This window comes from Oryx dammah, unplaced genomic scaffold (assembly GCF_014754425.2).
Source record: "Oryx dammah isolate SB20612 unplaced genomic scaffold, SCBI_Odam_1.1 HiC_scaffold_18, whole genome shotgun sequence".
NCBI classification, from domain to species: Eukaryota; Metazoa; Chordata; class Mammalia; order Artiodactyla; family Bovidae; genus Oryx; species Oryx dammah.
The window spans coordinates 96,758,612-96,778,505 of NW_024070202.1; the positions used below are offsets into that span (position 1 = coordinate 96,758,612).

The following is a 19,894-nucleotide window of genomic DNA, read 5'->3' on the forward strand; positions in this document are numbered from 1 at the left end:
ACACTACCACCATTGCTTTCAAGTTCCCCGGAGTTCATAAAACGGAGTTGCAACACACTTTCATCAGAGGCCCGTCCCTTGCACTGGAATTCCATGATAGCAATATGGGTCCAAACACCCTTCCAAGTATTCCAGAGGGCTAACATGTTAAAGAGTGGTAAAGGTAAAGGAAAATAATGATAATACTATTAAACACTTACTTGAACTTTGCTTCCACCTCCTCAGCAGCTTTCTGGTATTGCTCGGTGGTAACTTTGTAGAACTCTGAGCTCTGTGGATAAAGATTGATAGCAGAGTTTTCACTATTCAAGAGGACAACATGTGTGCAAGACTTCTGATTTTAAAAAGTACATAAAATCTTGTGTCTGCCACTCAAGCAGAAGGAGGAAAATTTCTTGCACGGTGACATGAACACTTAAAATACATGTAAGGTTATCTGTTTAATAATGGTACCACTGTTGGCATACACATTGTAATCACAGAGTAAACATTCATGTAAGTCATCAACATTTGAACCTCCTGAAAAAATTCCTAACGTAGTTCTGAAAGACTATTTTGATCTCCCGTATTTGGAATCCACCACTGCAAGACCAAAGAGCACTTGAGATCAAATATGAAATTCACACACCATATTTTCCTATCATTCCAGTGTTCCACCTAGGATATTAAAGGATCATTTCTTTTTACACTGTATATTTGTCCTCAAGATGGATTCTTTACCAAGTACAATTTGTTCTATCATCTCCATACGACCACAAAAGCATCAACATTTATAAAAAATTAATCAGTAAGAACAAGGGGGCAGATTTAGGTAATTTTTATTAAAAAATGTTTCCACTATTACATGAATGAACACATAAGCAATATAAATCAAGCTGTAAGAGCCAAGTAATCCCTTTCCTGGCACAGCAACATTAAAAATGATCCATTCTGACTAGCTACTGTGAAATCTGTCTTACTGCAGGGGGTGGCCTAAATGACCCGATGAGCCTTCAGACTCCATGAAATATCTTGCAAAATGCATTGCAGTACAAAGAAACACAATGCAATGCAGTGGTCTATTATTGTGTCCCTTCATTCTCTATTCACTCAGGCTTCACATGCATGGCTGGGGGTGGTTTATTTTTTAATACATCATTGTTGGTTGGTGAGAAAATGAAAGTGAAATCCTCTTCACACCCAGTGACCCCTTTGCATTTAACAATCTGGGTTGCCCAATGACAGTCACATCCAAGTTTGCTGGATGTAGATAAAATCAATAGGTATGTGATTAGACAGCGGGCTCAGGATGGCTGGAGCAATGGACAGGTCACCATTTGAGATGATGAATGGCTCTCTATCAACCTAGAGTCCCCAACGATGCTAACATTTACTATAATCTTATTTGGGCTACGATTTATCTTTCTTGCACCTGATCAATAAAGATGAACAGAACAGTTGTAGGGATCGACTGCAATTTTTTATCATTTTCAAGTACGAAGGTGCATTTCTGACATGAAGACAATATTCTAAGTGTTCTGTTTCTGCCTTTTTTAACACTGCAATGTGAGTGACCAACTGCACCAGTCTATACACTGAGAGGTGTTAATTCTTCTATAGGTCTCGAGCTATCAAAAAGTCATTTGTCTCCTCAGATTATTCTAACTTTCGGTTGTGTCACTCCTTCCTATCAGTTCCACTTATAAGGTTTTTCTTTCCTTTAGAATACACACCAGTCAGGACATGCTCTTTTGTAATGTTTGCTTTCAGCTTTTCTCAGAACCCTTCTAAGAGGGCAGTAAAAAGGCAGTTATAATGGGCCACTAACAGTGATGAGGGACTCCCTGCATTACTATGGAGAACTGTCAAATTGGCATTATGTTACTGAATCAAGTATTAAAATGCCACCAAAATAAAAATGTCTTGATTAATATTTTTGCTTAGTGTATCCAATGAAACTGGAATCTCTGGACAGAGCCAGGAAAGATCTGGTTTCTGGTTCTGTTTAGGGTCCCTGAGCAAACAACCTCCACCGGCTTCCAATCCAGTGCTCCTCACCTGTAAAATATGGATGATACTAGCAAATAGGATTGGTAAACAGCAAGCTCTATTGATTAACTGTAAGTGGTGGCAGTTATGTGTGGGTGGTAAACGAGGATGAGAGGGGCAGAATGTCATAAAAGAATGCAATGCGGGGGACTTATCTCTGCCAAAGCTGCTGTGGAAATCAAGTAAGGTGGGCAAGAGAGCTCTAAAACCTGTTCTGTGTTTTCACGGAGTAAGACGAACATTCAAATAAAAGAATTTTGGAGACAAAGAACTAATTTGGGCAATTTCATTCTGGGTACACACACAAAATTATCAACATTAAATATTAACTTTCTAACAAGAATGAGACACAAAAGCAAGAGTTCTGCCATAATATAAACTAGCAAACTCCCTTCTGCTTTGTAATGCCAAAGTGCAGATTAAATTGCTAATTTTGTCAAACTTTCTCCTTGAAAGTTAAATATATACAAATGTGCACGTGCGCGCATGCACACACACACACGCACCCCGTGTACCTGTGTTGCCTGCAAACCTAGCATATGATTTCTTAAAGTTTTAAGCTGATTTATGCTCCATATTTCAAACTCAGTGACCAGTTTCTGACACTGCATAAATCTAACAAGAAAAGTCCCCAAGAGGCAATACCATACAACTAAGAAAATAAACACAAATATGCCCAACATCTGTTTGTAGACCATGTTTAACTCATTAAGTATTTACTTGTTCAGTCAACAAAACTAAATTCTTATTTTTCCAATAATGTCCATCTTGGAGAATTAGATCCTCAAGAAGCTTTCTACCTGCTACAGAAGAAAAAAAAAAAAAAGAATTGTACTGAAAGGTCACAAATGCTAAGCTAAAAGTGGTGGACAGTGTTACTGGAGTTCAGAAAAAGTAGAGATCTCTTTTGACCTGAGGAAATACTTCTTAAAGTGAATAACCAAGCAGAAAACAAAACCCCAAACCAAAAATACTCCCAATATGTCTGTCAGCTGGAGAAAAGACAAATATGTATTGTATTCATGTTGGAAATCTATACAGTGATGAAAAAGAATGAATCAGACATCAAGTGGGGCCAAAAAAGCAAGTTGTAGATATGATACAGCACACAACGCAATTTATGTCAGTTTGGAAAAGGGCAAAACACTGAAATAGGATTGCTAAACAGCAAGCTCTATTGATTAACTGTAAGTGGTGGCAGTTATGTGTGGGTGGTAAACGAGGATGAGAGGGGCAGAATGTCATAAAAGAATGCAATGCGGGGGACTTCACTGTACTGTCATATTTTTAAAAGTTGGGGGTGGGTACACAGTCAGTTGTTACGTTGGTCATAAATATTTTGTAATATACACAAAAATTGTGTTACTCCCCCTCACTGCCCAAAGGAGCTAATCAACAACAAATGACTCAGTAGAGCTAAAATATAAAAATATGTGTGGGGGAATAAATGCTGAATAGAGTGGCTGAATGCTAAGCTATTGTAGTGTTCATACATTACAAAATAAAAGTTCTTTTTTTCCCCAACTCTGTCTTACAGCATCATTTCAGACTTATAGAAGGGGGCAAAAACAGAAAAAGGTTCCTGCATATACTTCACTCAGCTTACCTTCATGTCAACACCTTAGATGATCACAGTACAATTGTGAAAACTGGTAAGTTAATAGTGTTACAGCACTAGAGACTTGCGGCATCTGAATTAGACTTTACTTCTCACAGGATCTAGCCCTGGATCCTGTGCTGCATTTAGTCACAGCTTTCTTGTCTCCTCTAATCTGTGACAGTTCCTCAGTCTTGCTTTGCCCTTTGATGACCTCAATACCCCCAAAGAACACTGGTCAGATGTTTTGTATAATGGCATGCAATTTGGGCCTGTTGGATGTTTCTCATGGTTGGACTGACACTATCCAACGTTACAGGGAAGGATACCACAGCAGTGATGTGCCCATCTCCATGTACTGCATCCAGGGTTATATTACATCAGTAGATCTTTTTACTGGTGCTTGATCTTGACTACTTGATTAAGGTGGTGCCTAAGAGGTTCTCCATAGTAAAGCTACTGTTTTCCCTGTTGTAATCAATATCTTACAGGAGATTGTTTGACATTATGTAAATACTATGCTTCATCTTAAACTTTTGCCATCAGTTGTTTTTGTTTTTCCCAACCATTGTCTGCAGCAAGGATTTTTGTGGTGTTCTAATGATGTGTCAATCCTAAAGAAAATCAGTACTGAAAACTCATTGGAAGGACTCATGCTGAAGCTGAAGCTCCAATACTTTGGCCACCTGATGGGAAGAACTGACTCACTGTAAAAGACCCTGATGCTGGGAAAGATTGAAGGGCAGGAGGAGAAGGGGATGACAGAGGATAAGATGGTGGATGGCATCACCAACTCAATGGACATGAGTTTGCGCAAGCTCCGAGAGCTGGTGATGGACAGGGAAGCCTGGGGTGCTGCAGTCTACGGGGTCACAAAGAGTCGGACACGACTGAGCAACTGAACCGAACTGAATGATGTGTTAATTTTTAAATGACATTATTGTATATTTAGATCTCACTGATGTAATAATCTTCAATTACTCTCTTACTCAATAGTGAAAACAGTATCCTCACAGAAAAAGCCTTAAAAAAAAAAAATCTTCAAAGGGTAGAGAGCTCTTCTCAGGAAAGCATAAATTCCCTACAACCTGGTTATGAAACAAGGGACAGGAGGTAAACAAGGAACTATGCAGGGGTTGGGGGAGGATCAGACCTGAGTCAGGAAGAGCATGCTCTCCACCCCTATTCACTGTGAATAACTGAGAGGGCCCAGACTCCTGCCAACACAGGCCAGTCCTTACCATTGTAAGAGGTGACCATTCACTGTTGGGAGAATGAGCCAAACAGGCTTATACAAGGACTGGGAAAAAGGGAGAAGGGGCCAATGAGTGGTTTCAGATGTCCCTTTGGGGGGATGTCTGAGCTCCAGATGCAGGTTTTCACAAGGATAGGAATTGGGGTGCCATCCTATTTTATGAGCCCTTGGGGAGAGGAATGGGGACCACCTGTTTCAGAGCCATCTGCAGAGCTTGTGAAACCACAGACTCCCCCGGTCATGGGGATGGGGTGCAGAGGCAGCAAGCTTAGCAAGCATCTCAAGGGATTCTGAGCACACACCGACTTGGGACACTACTGGGTTTCTAGAACAATGAAGAGTTATGGCAAAACTACTTTCCACAACTGAACTTTTTTTTTTTTTGGCTATACTGCATGTGGTATCTTAGCTCCCCAACCAGGGATAGAAGCCATGCCCTCTGCAGGGGAAGCACACAGAATCTTAACCACCAGAGTCTCGACCCCCAGGGAAGTCCCAACAGAACTAGAACGTTTACAAAGGTGCTGCAAAACAGGGATGCTGCTAGGCCCGTCCGCAAGTCACTGATTGGTGTGAAGCGGCCGAGAGCTCGGCCTCGTGGCCTCCCCCGCCACAGTGCTCCTCCTCTGAACTGTACTCACAAGCAGCACAAGCGCCCTAACATTCACGTGGGCTGCTTTTGTTATCCATGTTGTCTTGAGACGGCCCCAGGTTGTATCTGTGGCTCTTTTTTGTTTACTCATCGTAAATTACTGTCACTTTGTCATCCTGATAACTCAGTTTGTTGCTATTTGGTTAACCAACCCTACTGTCTGGAGTAGTACATACTGACATCAATTGTATTTTAGTCTGATCATTTTCTATAATAGCCAAATTTTAAGTGGTCAGTGCTTCTAGTAAGTCAAAGCCACATTCCTATTTCGAAAGAAGTGTAAAGGCACACTTATGTACATGGATATGGCCCTGCACAAAGCAATTATACGTGTGTGCATACAGACAGACACATTACATGCACACGCACCCTCCAAACACTGCTGTATTGCGCCTAAGTCCTCATACTATATGAGGTATCAAAGAAACAACCTCGTGAGATGACCCTATAAGGAGACCCCAAAAAAAGAAGCAGAGAGAGGTGCCTGTGACCTGATCACTGCTTTGGACATGGCCACACTGTTCTATACCTGTGAGGTCCTTACAACCTAAAATTCAAAAATTCTGCATTCATATTCACTCTGCATAGTTTGCTGCTCCATCAATGATAGGAAAAATACTTGATGTGATTTGTCCAGTGGTAAGCATATTAAAAAGCAGAGACATTACTTTGCCAACAAAGGTCCGTCTAGTCAAGGAAGGCTATGTTTTTCCAATGGTCATGTATGGATGTGAGAGTTGGACTGTGAAGAAAGCTGAGTGGTGAAGAATTGATGCTTTTGAACTGTGGCGCTGGAGAAGACTCTTGAGAGTCCCTTGGACTGCAAGGAGATCCAACCAGTCCATCCTAAAGGAGATCAGTCCTGGGTATTCATTGGAAGGACTGATGCTGAAGCTGAAACTCTAATACTTTGGCCACCTCATGCGAAGAGCTGACTCTTTGGAAAAGACCCTGATGCTGGGAGGGATTGGGGGCAGGAGGAAAAGGGGACGACAGAGGATGAGATGGCTGGATGGCATCACTGACTCGATGGACATGAGTTTGAGTGAACTCTGGGAGTTGGTGATGGACAGGGAGGCCTGGCGTGCTGCGATTCATGGGGTCGCAAAGAGTCGGACACAACTGAGCGACTGAACTGAACTGACCTTCAAAACATGAATTCTTATTTGATTCAAGATTAAAACATGTTTTCCACCAAGATTCTCTTTGAGAAGGTAGATCTTATAAATTCAAAGTAGAATGACAGTATCTTTCAGATGTTTTAGCACTATCAAAAACCTGATAAAGGTTTATATGTTTTGGGTCAAGGATAAGTGAAAGGAGTTTGGAGGAGGTGAATTATCTCCAAAATAGCATCATTTGAGATCTGGGGTTCTGTCACCTATATTGGAGGACAAGGCATTACTGGATCACTGGAAACAAAAGGCATTTTCATTTTCTATATCAAAACATCTTCCAATCTCAGGCACCAGAGACCAGTTACTAAATACAGAGGCAACAAACCAAGTTGGGGGACGGAATGCTCCACTGAACATAACTCTTAAAATGCTTCATTTAAAACACATGAATATGCTGTCCATGGCACTCTGCACATGAGATTCTTAACAGAACAGTGAGGTGGTGACGAGCAAATACTTTGGAGACGGACTGACAAGTCATGGCTCCACGGCTATGGAGTATAACTCAAGACCCGTCTCCCATCTGTGAAATGGGAAGGGTCATAATAAAGACCACCAGGACCCTTGGGGGATTAAAGATGATAAGTTACACAAAGCTCTTTGAAGATTCTGCTCAATACTCCGTAATAATCTGAATGGGAAAAGAATTTGAAAAAATAAACAGATATATGTATAACTTCATCACTTGCTATACACCTGATACAATGTTAACTAACACAACATTGTTAATAATCGACTGTATTTCAATATAAAACAAAAAGTTTAATAAAAAATAGGAACAGTTCAGGCAGTGAGAGAAAGAATTCCTATGAGTGGCCTTGACATTTTTCTTCAACATCCTTTTTTTTAAAAAAGCAAAATCTAGCAAAAAATAAAATACATACATAAAATTTAAGTCTACAAATAACAAATGCCTGAGAGAGTATGAAGAAAAAGGAACCCTCCCTACACTGCGGGTGGGAATGTAAATTGTTGAAGCCACTATGGAGAACAGTATGGAGATTCCTTAAAAAAATAAAAGTAAGCTAACATATGATCCAGTAACCCCACTCCTAGACATAAATTGAGAGAAAACACTTATTCGAAAAGATACATTCAACCCAATGATCAGAGCAGCACTGTTTACAATAGCCAAGACACAGAAGTACCCTCCTAGGTCGCTCTAGTGGTGAAGAACCCACCTGCCAATTCAGGAGACTTAAGAGATGTGGGTTCAATTCCTGGGTCAGGAAGATGCCCTGGAGGAGGAAATGGCAACCCACTCCAGTATTCTTGCCTGGAGAATCCCATGGACAGAGGAGCCTGGAGGGCTACAGTCCACGTGGACACAACTGAGTGACTTAGCATGAACAGAAGCAACCTAAATGTCCGTCAACACATGAATGGATAAAGAAGATGTAAGGAAGGATGTGTGTGTGTAAAGGAAGGGTGCGTGTATGTGTGTGTGTGTGCACGCGTGCGTGTGTGTGCTTTCCAGTTTGTGCTAGTAGTAAAGAACCCACCTGCCAATGCAGGAGACATAAGAGATGTGGGTTCAATCACTGGGTTGGGAACATTCCCTGGGGGAAGGCATGGTAACGCATTCCAGTATTCTTGCCTGGAGAACCCCATGGACAGAGGGGCCTGGCGGGCTACAGTCCACAGGGTCACAAAGAGTCAGACATGACTGAGGTGACTTAATATGTGTATATGCTGCTGCTGCTAAGTCGCTTCAGTCGTGTCCGACTCTGTGCGACCCCATAGATGGCAGCCCACCAGGCTCCCCGGCACTGGGATTCTCCAGGCAAGAATACTGAAGTGGGTTGCCATTTCCTTCTCCAATGCATGAAAGGGAAAAGTGAAAGTGAAGTCTCTCAGTCGTACCCAACTCACAGCAACCCCATGGACTGCAGCCTACCAGGCTCTTCCGCCCATGGGATTTTCCAGACAAGAGTACTGGAGAGGGGTGCCATTGCCTTCTCCCAGCATGTGTATATACATACATATAAATGGACTGTTACTCAGCCATAAAAAGGAATGAAATAATACCATTTGTAGCAACATGGATGGACCTAGAGATTATTATATTAAGTGAAGTAAGTCAGACAGAGAAAGACAAATATCACATGATATCACTTACATATGGAGTATTTTTAAAAAGTGATACAAATGAACTTACTGATATTTCCAAAGCAGAAACAGACACACACTAAGAACACTTATGGTTATCAAAAGGGATAATGAGGGTGGGAAAGAAAGATAAATTAGGAGCTTGGGATTAACATATATACACTATTATACGGTAGCTGACAGTATCACTTTTTATTAAGAGCTCATAAAAAGGAGCATGCTATTATCTTGAATCTTAAAAAGTCGAGATAAATCCTTTATTGTTCACATCCTCCCTGCTTCCTCAGAGCCCTGTGGCAGACTGCAAACATGGTCACAATGCTTGACTCTTTTCTATATTCATGTCCTTTAGTGACACTTTCGAGCCTCCCTCATCATGGAAGGGTGAAATCTGTTTTTCTACCACTCAATCTGGGCTGTGCTTGTGACCTGCTCTGGCCAACAGAATGTGACAGAAGTGATGAAGTGCCAGTTCCCAACCCAAGACTCGCTCTTGGAACCCTGCCCAGATGTCACATCAACAAGCCCAAGCTAGACCGTTGGAGAGTTTTTCCAGTAGTCATGTACGGATGTGACAGTTGGCCCATGGAACAGGGCTGAGTGCAGAAGAATTGACGCTGTTGAACTGTGGTGTTGGAAAAGACTCTTGAGAGTCTCTTGGACTGCAGGCAGACCAAACCAGTGAATCCTAAAGGAAATCAACCCTGAATATTCACTGGAAGGACTGATGCTGAAGCTGGGGCTCCAATACTTTGGCCACATGATGGGAAAAGCTGGACTCTTTGGAAAAGACCCTGATTCTGGGTAAGATTGAAGGCAGGTGGAGAAGGGGATGACAGAGGATGAGATGGTTAGGTAGTATCACTGACTCAACGGACATGAACTTGAGCAAACTCTGGGAGACAGTGGAGAGCAGGGAAGCCTGGCATGCTGCAGTCCATGGGGTCACAAAGAGTCAGACGCAACTTAGTGACGGAATAGCAACACTAGCCTGCTAGAGAAGGAAAGATTACAAGTCTTCCCCACTGAGACCATCGTAGACCAGCCAAACTGCAGCCAACTCAGCAAGAGTGAGCCTGGACAAGCTGAAAAGACATGCCCAGCTGACAGCAGCCCAAACTGCTGACAAACATGTAGAATCAGGAGGTAAATAAACAGTCACAAAGATTTCTCTGTGTTCTCACAGCATCACAGACTCTGATCAAAGCACCTGCCACCACGTACCAACAATACATTTTCACCTGTTGTCTTTCCAGTTAGCGCACACGGTCCACAAAAGCAGGAATCTTGTCCCGTTTATCATTAGACTTAGAGCACTCAGTTTACACGACACACAAAACTTACTAAAATAATGTTAAGAGTGACCTAATCATCCTAAAGTGAATTCCAACTTTTGCTCCTATTTAAAACAGAAGGGGATAGAGACAGGTCTAAAAAGAATATCAGAACATGGAGAAGGCCATCTACTACATTTATTACGTATCTCCTACAAACTGACCAACACTTTAGTGTGCTCTGCTATGTAAAAGGGAAATAAATATTGCTAAGGATTTTGTTCAATTGCAATATCAGTACAAATATATAGTTTAAGCTACAAATAGTAGCTTGAGTGAGTAAGGACGTCATTTTTCTCATGCAATAAGAAGTTCAGATGTTAGAAACCCGGGGCTGATGCAAGTGCCAAGGACACCGTGAAGTATTCCTTTCCCAGCCACCCTGAGCACTTGGCTTTTGTCCCCACGGTCTCAAGACGGTTATCACACCTCCAGTGAGCATGCCCACGTTCTGAGGAAGGTTACAAGGGAAGAGAAGGCCTCACCAGAGACTTCCACTCATATCTCTTTGGCCAGAATTATACATCATGCACAACCTTGGCTGCGAAAGCAGCTGGGAAATTAAGTAATTTTGTTTTCTCACTTCTGGAGTAAAGAAAGAGAAGGGAGGCATTTGGAATTGGTGTTTATTGAGCCAGTTTATCATACCTGCCACAGACAGCTGAAGGAACAGCACAGAACCATGCGCAAAACAGTGTGGTGGACCTTCAGATACAAGTACTCTAATGTTTCTTCTCCGTCTCCCTGCGAGTTCTATTTTGAGGTATGGGGGGATTTACCCATTTGGCATTCTGATGCCTGAAGCTTTTAGCCAGTTGTAAGAAGGAAACAGCAATCAACAAGCGTGGGCATCATCCCCACGTTTCTCTGGGCTGGCTGTGGCCCAAGTTTCTGAATGTGTGAGATGCTGCCATTTTCCATTTGCAAAGTTTCCCTTTTGAAGTGTATTTTAAAATGCACGTGCACAGACACACATTATTGCTAGATTCGAAAAGCATCTTTTCGAGTTCTAAATTCAATCAAATGAAAACATGCACAAAGGATATTCTTGTAATATTTTCTCAGGTTCAGAAACTTATTTTGGTTCTATTATCACTAATATGATCATTATCGGTATCATATGAGAAAAGAACAAATCAAAGTGGTCACAGGAAAAATCTGTTAGCTAGCTCTTGTCAGTTCTTTTATAAAATGCTACACAACACGGCATACTGAGGTGCAATTTAAATTCTGGTGGTCTGACACTGTTTCTCAGAGGAGACGGACACTCCTACACACCGTCCATTCAGATGGTGGCGATTCTGATTATTTAGAAGAGTGGGTGAGAGATGGAGCGAGTCTGACCTTGGATGTGAGCAGACTGACTGCAAGTGTTGGTCTCCTCTTTTTAAGCTGATCTATAATTATCACCACCAACTGTTGGTCTCCATCCCTCTCGTATCCACCCAAACACAAGGATTACTCTATCTGGCTAGCTACTTCAAACAAACGTCTAGTGTTTACACAAACCAATAGAAGAAGCCTTCCTACTGACAATGTCAATAAGAGAATTCCTACTGTTTAGTAGATGGATTCAGAACTGACTTATTTACACTGTTTGTTATTAACACTCAACCAGGAACTGTTGTAATCTGTAGTCAGCTGGCTGCAGGTAACTATACTTCCCCTAATATGAAAGTTAAGCATCTGGGGGCAAATGCAGTGTGGCTATAATTCCTGGCCCAGAAGCCCTGAGATAGTCATTTACTGTCCAGTCATATGATGTAACTATACTCCAGAAACAGTTCATCAACCATCCTGTTTTTCTTCAGAATTACACAGGATCACAGAGACTGACTGTTCTCTACCACAACAATTGTAAGAGCTATGGATTTTTTTTTTTTAATCATTGTCTAAAACAATCTGTTGATCAAGTGGTTTCGGTATTTCTCTCAACAAACCTTCTATAAGGCAGCCTGCTCACAGGTTTGAGTTCTGCCTTCCCTGTATTCCTGAACAGGCTGAAGTCTCTTACAGGTGGGCAGGAGAGCAGAGCAAGGGATCTGACAATTCTTGGTGAGAAAAGTGGCCCTCGAATAGAGTAGTTGGCATCTTGAAGAACCTTCCACCTCTCAGACCCATGGTCTTGATTCCATTGTTCCAAGACATTCTCCTTTTACTCCTTTCTGTCCCCCGAACCCCCTGGGGCTCAGGCAAATTCTGTCGACAAGACATAGTCTGCAAACTGTCAACACTGGCTCAGATACACAGAATATCAGATTCAGTATTCTGTTTCTAAACGGCACACCAAGGAATGGTGTGGGTTATTTAAACCGAGTCTTGGTTTTAAACACAAAGATGAGGACCTTATCTTTCAGCGTGACTGCATCAATGAAACAATCTAAGTCCAGCACTTGGCAGAAAGCCTGGCTTCTCCTTGTGGAAGACAGGGATTCTCCATCACAATACAACTCCTGCCCATGGGCCTGGCTCCCTGGCCTATCCATCAGAACCTAGATCCCCATTAATTTACCTATACAACTACGCACAAACCTGAAGAATGATCATCAAGTAAATGGATTTGAACTTAATCTCTGTTTTTCGAACACCGAGTAATGTTTTGTGTAAGCGATAAACTTACAAGGCTAGGTATTTGTCCTGAGTGTCCCTAAATATTTGCATATAACCATTTGTGTGCATCTACAAGTATATCTTAACTTTTCTCAGCCTTACTTTTTTCAAATCCTTATTACTGGTGATCAACAATAAACTACTGATTTACTAAGCAGTTCCTAATGATTCAAGGGCTTTCCAGGTGGTACTAGTGGTAAAGAACCCGTCCGCCAATGCAGGAGCTGTAAGAGATGTGGGTTTGATCCCTGGATAGTGAAGATCCCCTGGGGGAGGACATGGCCACCCACTCCAGTATTGCCTGGAGAATCCTCTGGACAGAAGAGCCTGGTGAGCTACAGTTCATGCAGACACAAAGATTTGCACACAACTGAAGGGACTTAGTATGCAATGACTCAAAAACCCTATTAAGTTCCATGGCAAAGACAAATGAAGATTCCCTGTGGACTCTTTCCACAGGGGAAAGACTATTAGCAGTAGCTTACCAAACATCTCTCCTTCCTCCTTATATAACTCCATTTGAAGCTAAATATATGGTCAACTCAACTAAAATTTCCAATTTTCTTCTATTCAGGCTGAGCCATAAGCCGAGTTGTTGCGTGGGACTTCCAGGTAGGCTGCTTAAAGAGAGCTGACCTCAGCTGACAGGGAATCTTTTCAGTCATTTTGCCCCTTTTCCTTCTTCTAGTGTGCAGTGTAGATATGATGGCCAGAGCTCCAGCAGCCATCCTGCAGTGAGCTGACCTTGAAGAGGGAAATTCTGTACTAGGATGCAGGAGTGAAACAGTAAGTGCCTGGGGTTCTGACGACACTGAAGCTACCTTTCCAGTCCTGGGACTGCTCACCTGTAGACTTTCATTAAATAAGGGGGGGCAGGGAACCCAAAACAAAAAAACTTCCTAATTTAAGCAATTTCATTTTTATGATAGAGAGAGTCAAATGAATGAAGAATAAATGTTCTTTACACCTTGGTATATTTGCTTTTTGCACACCTCATGAATAACTTTAATAAAGTCAAATGCAATGACCCAGTAGGAGCATCTTTTTCCTTTCCTTTGTGGAATCCTCTGCTTCCACTTGTCAGAAATTTATTTCCTTCTGCCTCTCTCCTTCCCTGACACAGAACAGAAAGAATTAAAAATTTTAAAACGATGCTTAACTCTAGCATCAAAGCTTACCATCTCTAAAGAAGCCACATTTCATGGAAACCACACTGTCTCCTGGGCATCCTGGCAAAATTAATACACAGTTTCTGTAATTACCTTTTCATTCTATCTTTGCTATTTCTCATATTAAGAAACACAGCTTCTTCTGGCATTTCTACTTTTATTCCAGGCACTTTAGAAACTTCACTAATTAGAGTCTGAGGTTTTATTTTTTCTTGATTTAGGGTTTTTTTTTTTTAAATTAGAATAGAAATCCTTACATTCATTGACAGTCTTGCAATAATACTCAAGCTATATTAGTTATGCTATTTTATCTCACGCCTCAGTTTCTTCATCTGAGCAATTTCAACATATGCACCAAACACTCATTTGGCATTCCAAGTTTCCTATTATTTGTTCATTTCTTCATTCTACAAATATTGAAGGTCTGTGCCAGAAACTAGGCCAGGAATTTGTAATGTGATGGTGAACAAACAAGATACTTGGCCCTACTTCTATGGAGCTTATTATGGCATACTGGAGAAGAAAGACATAAATTTAAAAATCACACAAATAAATGTATAATTAATAAAGAATCACAGTGCTACCAGACCACATATAGTGTAATCTTTTATTTATTTCTAAGAAGTTGTTTTTTGAATGAGTCTCTAAAGCCCTGATTTCTCTCAAGTACCAAACTGCCCTTCATATTCAGTTCTTAAGTCAGTTTGTGCTTTAATTTCCTTTTAATATCACCAGCTTTTCCTGTCAGAATTCTAGCTGCTTATCAGAATTCTTTCTACCTGCAAAACTTTATTCTAAATCTCTTTTAAAAAAAGGGAGATCTACCACTTTTGCAAAGTGACTGCCTGTCCCTCTCTCACCCACAGCTCCCATTAACCCTGCCTATATGGAGAACTCCCATTTACCTTAACTATAAGTTATTCATTTTTCTTGATGTTTTTCTTTTATACGACAAGGTCAATAAAGGTCTGAAATCCGCCTATTGTTTTAGCTCTTCTACCTGAAATTAAACGTTATTTAGCCTTCTATATTTACCTTTCAGACTTCTCAATTACACACCTAAGGCCTTTCTGCTCTTGAGACAGCTGGCTGTCTCGCTGCTCTTCTACAGTAGTGAGACAGGGCAAGTTCACCGTCATCGTAAGGGTTATCCCATGATGTCTTGCAAGACCCAGAGAGAAACTCGGAAATCACTGTATGTTACTAGCACAGGAAGCTCTTGTGCTCCAGGGCTAAGAAACGTGACACAGTCATTCTCAAGGTCGACAGCCTTACCTGCGTAGGGCTGAGTGCCTTATGCACATTCAAAAGCACACACATTGGATGGCTGTATTCAGAAAGCATCGCATTTGTATTAACAACCTAGCTCAGCGTGCACTCCACCTCACCCCAAGCTGGTCTGTCTCCCACAGAAGGGAACTCTGTAACTAACACGCACACTCTCCTGCACTTGCTCCAGCACACGCACGGGCACACACACAGTGTCCTCTTGAAAACCGTGGGCTAAAAGGAAACCTGTGAACAGTAGTCCTTACTGCAGAGAAGCAGGCAGATACACGAGCTGCATTATCCTCGGCTGTTTCGTTCCGCTTTCCTCCTGATGCTATATTAAGGGTCTAAAGGGTGTACCACAGATGCCCGCCTGGAGGGTCTTTTCACCCGTTTCTCCTTCTTTTCCAGCCCTCTGAGAGGCTAGCCTAAAATTCATTCATTCAGAAGAGCTTACTGAAGAAGGAACTTGGACCAGGCCCAGGGGGTGGGAGGGTGAAGACATCTTTAAAGGCCAGTGGGGAGAGACACACGAACAGCGAATCCATTGTACACAACGATAACTGTCTTTAGTCTGTTAGTCCTTTCTGCTTCCAAGAGCTCCGTGTGCTAACGCTAATGCTGCAGGAGGGAGTAGGTTCTGTCATTCAATCTAGGATTCCTCAAAAGTGTAACAGGGTCCATCCTACTGACTGAAAACATGACTGCATTAATTATAGAAAGAATCATAGAAATCATAGCACAGAAAACAAACTTGAAAGATTCTCACAGAGACTTGAAGACCTTCTGAGATGATTTCCTCAGAATCCAGGTTGAGAAATTCAAGACTAATCCATTTATTACCCTAGCTTATCATCAGTTAACTCCCTAAAAGGGACTCATAATTAAATAGGACTAGTGCTTTCGAAGGCCAAAGGTAAGTGTGTAAGAGTAACCACTGAATCCTTGAGAGGAAGGAGACGTGTCAGGGGAGCACAGGATTGTGACAAAAGAGGATGGAGAGGCCAAGACAAGTCTGCCTTCTTCCCACTCTTGCCTAGAACTTGAGTTTTCAAAATATCACAGAGGCCAACACCAGTAACTCGTACCAAGCCAGAAAACCAACTTAAGAACTTCCCTGAAAATTGAGCAAACCTTTGAACTCTGTCACAGACATAGCAGAGTTGGATTCGCCTCACCACCAGCCCCAAATTGAATCAAATCTATTTGTTCGAAGGTAATACCTTTCCAACACTACCAAAAATAAGCGGCTCACAGACGGGAAGAGCACCTCAACCAAGCTCGGAATCCCAGACTGAGCACATCTCTCCAAGTGAATTAGATGATGAAAAACTGACTGACCTCAGCAGAGTTACGAGCTAAAAGCCTTAGTGAGAGAGGCTGTGAAGACAGAGATGTGGCAAAGCACTCTTTAAGTTTCAAAGATAATTTCATACTAGGCTTTGAAAGTCACATGTTGCACCTTTGGGATGCACTCACTAAGAGCTAGCATGCTCACCCCTACACTGTACACAGGGAAGCCCAAACACTGAACACCGACATTCAACAGAACTTTGGCTTAAGGCTGCTAAGGGGCATGGAACTGCCACCCACCACGGTTTCTCACATGTGGATCTCCTCTTGTCCCTGGCACTGTGGGTTCTCAAAGGTCGAGGAGGAAAACTATGTGAAATCCAATCAATGCCAAAATTTTAAAAATAATTTTATTTAAAACTTACTGGAGAGACATACCATTCTTCAGTACCTCCTGACTGAAAAAACGGTATAGGGCACAGGTATTGGATACATACACTTTCCTGAAAGCAGCATTTGGTAGGTCATAGAAAAATTTGTGAGACAACAATTGACAAAATCATTTCATTACTGTATACTTAGCAGACTGGCTGTCTTCCTTTGATGAGCATATGTGGAAATGGGTTCCACTAATAATTTACTAGTGAGAGTATGAATTGGTACAATTCACAGCAACGTGTCTCAAATGCCTTTGACACAGTTTCATTTCTAGAAATATCTGAAGCAATCATAGGTGTGTATAAAAATGTAGTGAAAAAAATTTTCATCAGAGTTTATAATACTGAAAAATGAAAAGCAACTTAAAAATTCAAGTTGTCACAGAGGACAGCTAAAATAAGTAACAGATGACCCACCCAATGGTAGGATGGGAGTTGTTTTTAGGCTACGCTTTTTCTCTTTTTCTCTTGAAGGAAAAGAAATATTTACATTTCTTTAAGATTTAGTCCTTGGTGAAGAGATTTAAAAATAAGGACAGTCACACAACTGTTTCATATAATGTTCCAAACTGTACCAGTTCTCCTCTAAAACAAACAAACAAAAAAAACAAACTAAAACCCTGGCATTTTCACAAGCTACAAATGTATTCACCCACAAGGCCAATACAGATGAGCTAATATAAATTAATTTTTTAAAGAGGGAAAAGCTTTTAAATTATGACGGTAAGGACTGGAAGGAGATCCAATCAGTCAATCCTAAAAGAAATCAGTCCTGAATAGTCACTGGAAGGACTGATGCTCAAGCTGAAACTCCAATACTTTGGCCACCTGATGCAAAGAACTGACTTATTGGAAAAGACTCTGATGCTGGGAAAGAATGAAGGGGGGAGGAGGATGAGATGGCTGGTTGGCATCACCGGCATAATGGACATGAGTTTGAGTAGGCTCTGGGAGTTGGTGATGTACAGGGAAGCCTGACGTGCTACCATCCATGGGGTTGCAAAGAGTCGGACATGACTGAGCGACTGAACTGAACTGAAAGCTCCTGGTGTCTCTGAAATTCTTCTGCCATTTGTTAAATTGAGTCAATGTTCATTTTTTAATGCACTAAATATTTACTGACAACCATCTCCTAAGAGCAAGGTACTAATAGCTAAGGGAAATATCTAAAAAAAAAAATTTTTAAGTAGTTACATGACTCTAGTCCTCATAATCCAGAGGGATGTGATATTCATATGAAGAAAGTCCCGGGAAAAGCAGATGATCTAAAGATTCCATGTTTACAAGATAACACAATTTCATCAAAGCAAAAGTTAAAACTGTTGGGAGGCTGGTAGAGACTTGGACTCTCCATCAGAAAATATGACTAGGAAGCAATCATTTATCTCAATTGATTACATTAAAAAAAAACAGTCAAGGAAGAAGTAAAGTTAGAGGCTACTGTCTTCATTTTATCTATCAGGAATGGTATGCGTAACCAAAATTACACATGTGCTTATTGGCCCATAGGTATAAGTGCTAAACCCGACCAGGCCAGGTCTCAGGCTCCAAATCTAGGGGTTGAGATTTTAAAATACTGTAGTATTTTCAACACTAAGCAATAAATGGTACTCTGTAAGTGCTTTCAAATTCATGGTTTCCTTTGAGCATGAAGGTATTGTATTTATTTAACAGTCACACAACAATGAACTGAAGAGACTCAAGCAAAAATATGATCCTATGCAGATGGAACACCTATCTCAAGGTTTAATTTCCTTTCATTGATTTTGTGCCCAAATTCAGACTGTGACAATGGTTCTCTAGAGTCCAGCAATGTGTAAAAAGCTACTCAGGTGAACAGAAAAGTCGGTCTTAATTTTAGGGTTAAAAAAAATCTCAGCTATGAAATGGAGAACGATTTCAAAAGTGGCAAAGAGATCACCTATCCATTTCAAAGACATGTTTATCTTTTTGTGTTTCAAAGGAAAGGCCTTTTGAAAGATGTGGCATAGAAATATACATGTGAATAGAAGCACACTAAAGTCTTAGCTTTCAGGTATAATGGCTCTCCCTTAGAAAGTCCCGTGCAGGATTCCTGAGTATCTAAGGTACATTTCATACGCTGCCAAGTACACCAAGGGCCCTGCGGTATCACCTCTTTCCAGCTTTTATCTGATGATTCATTAACATTTTCCTCCATTATGGCCCTAAACCCTACTACTACTTAAAAGCTGCACTCCTCAACTGCACAAATGTACTCATTCATGTGGTACTAAAACATACCAGAATGTCTTATTTGTATTTAAAAAAAAAAAAAGGAGGAGGGTGGGGGAGTGGTGGAATGGGGAAGAAAAGATAATTACGGAAGACCCAGTAAGGCAATCTGATAGTCTTCTTCTAGAAATATTCATGAAAATCTGTCCCTGAAAACTGCTGGTATTTGGTAGCCAATCTTTTCCACACGATTTTCAGAGAAACATTCTTAGAAAGATCCCACAAAGGGGTGATAATAAAATGCATTTCGTCAAATGATTTTTTTCTTTGGTCTGGCATGGAGTCTCTCTCTCTCTCTCGCATCTTCACTGTAGATTGCAACTTCTCTTCTTCCAAAGCTGATCTCACTGCCTCCGCCTTAGTCACACTGCGCCTTCTGTCTTGTACAAGTCCTTCCAAACTAGACCCCTAAGCAAGCTTGCAGCCATCCCCGGAGAACAAAGCATACAGTCTTCCACTGGCTTCCATAAAGGCAGACTGGGGATTCAGAGTTGAGGTTCACAAAAGTGTTATGAAGAATAGAATATTCAGCCCACAGGAAAGAAGTACTTGTAAAACCCCTGTGCTCTGAACACATCTCAAGGGAAAGAGACTGGATCTTTACTAAAAAAGACAAATGTGAAATATAAATGTAATCTGGGGTAAGAAATGCGAATTTGGCCTGGAAATGATCCCTTTTCCTAGCACACATTCACAGAAATTACCCAGCA

At 41.3% G+C, this 19,894-nt stretch overlaps 1 protein-coding gene across 1 annotated transcript in view; it reads right to left on the reverse strand.

Moving 5' to 3' along the window:
• Positions 1-19,894, reverse strand: part of CHCHD3 (coiled-coil-helix-coiled-coil-helix domain containing 3) — a 285,117-nt gene that overhangs the window by 59,067 nt on the left and 206,156 nt on the right. Inside the window, exon 6 of the mRNA XM_040259657.1 lies at positions 201-271. Within this exon, the coding sequence (XP_040115591.1) occupies positions 201-271 (71 nt within the window). The remainder of the gene's footprint in view (positions 1-200; positions 272-19,894) is intronic.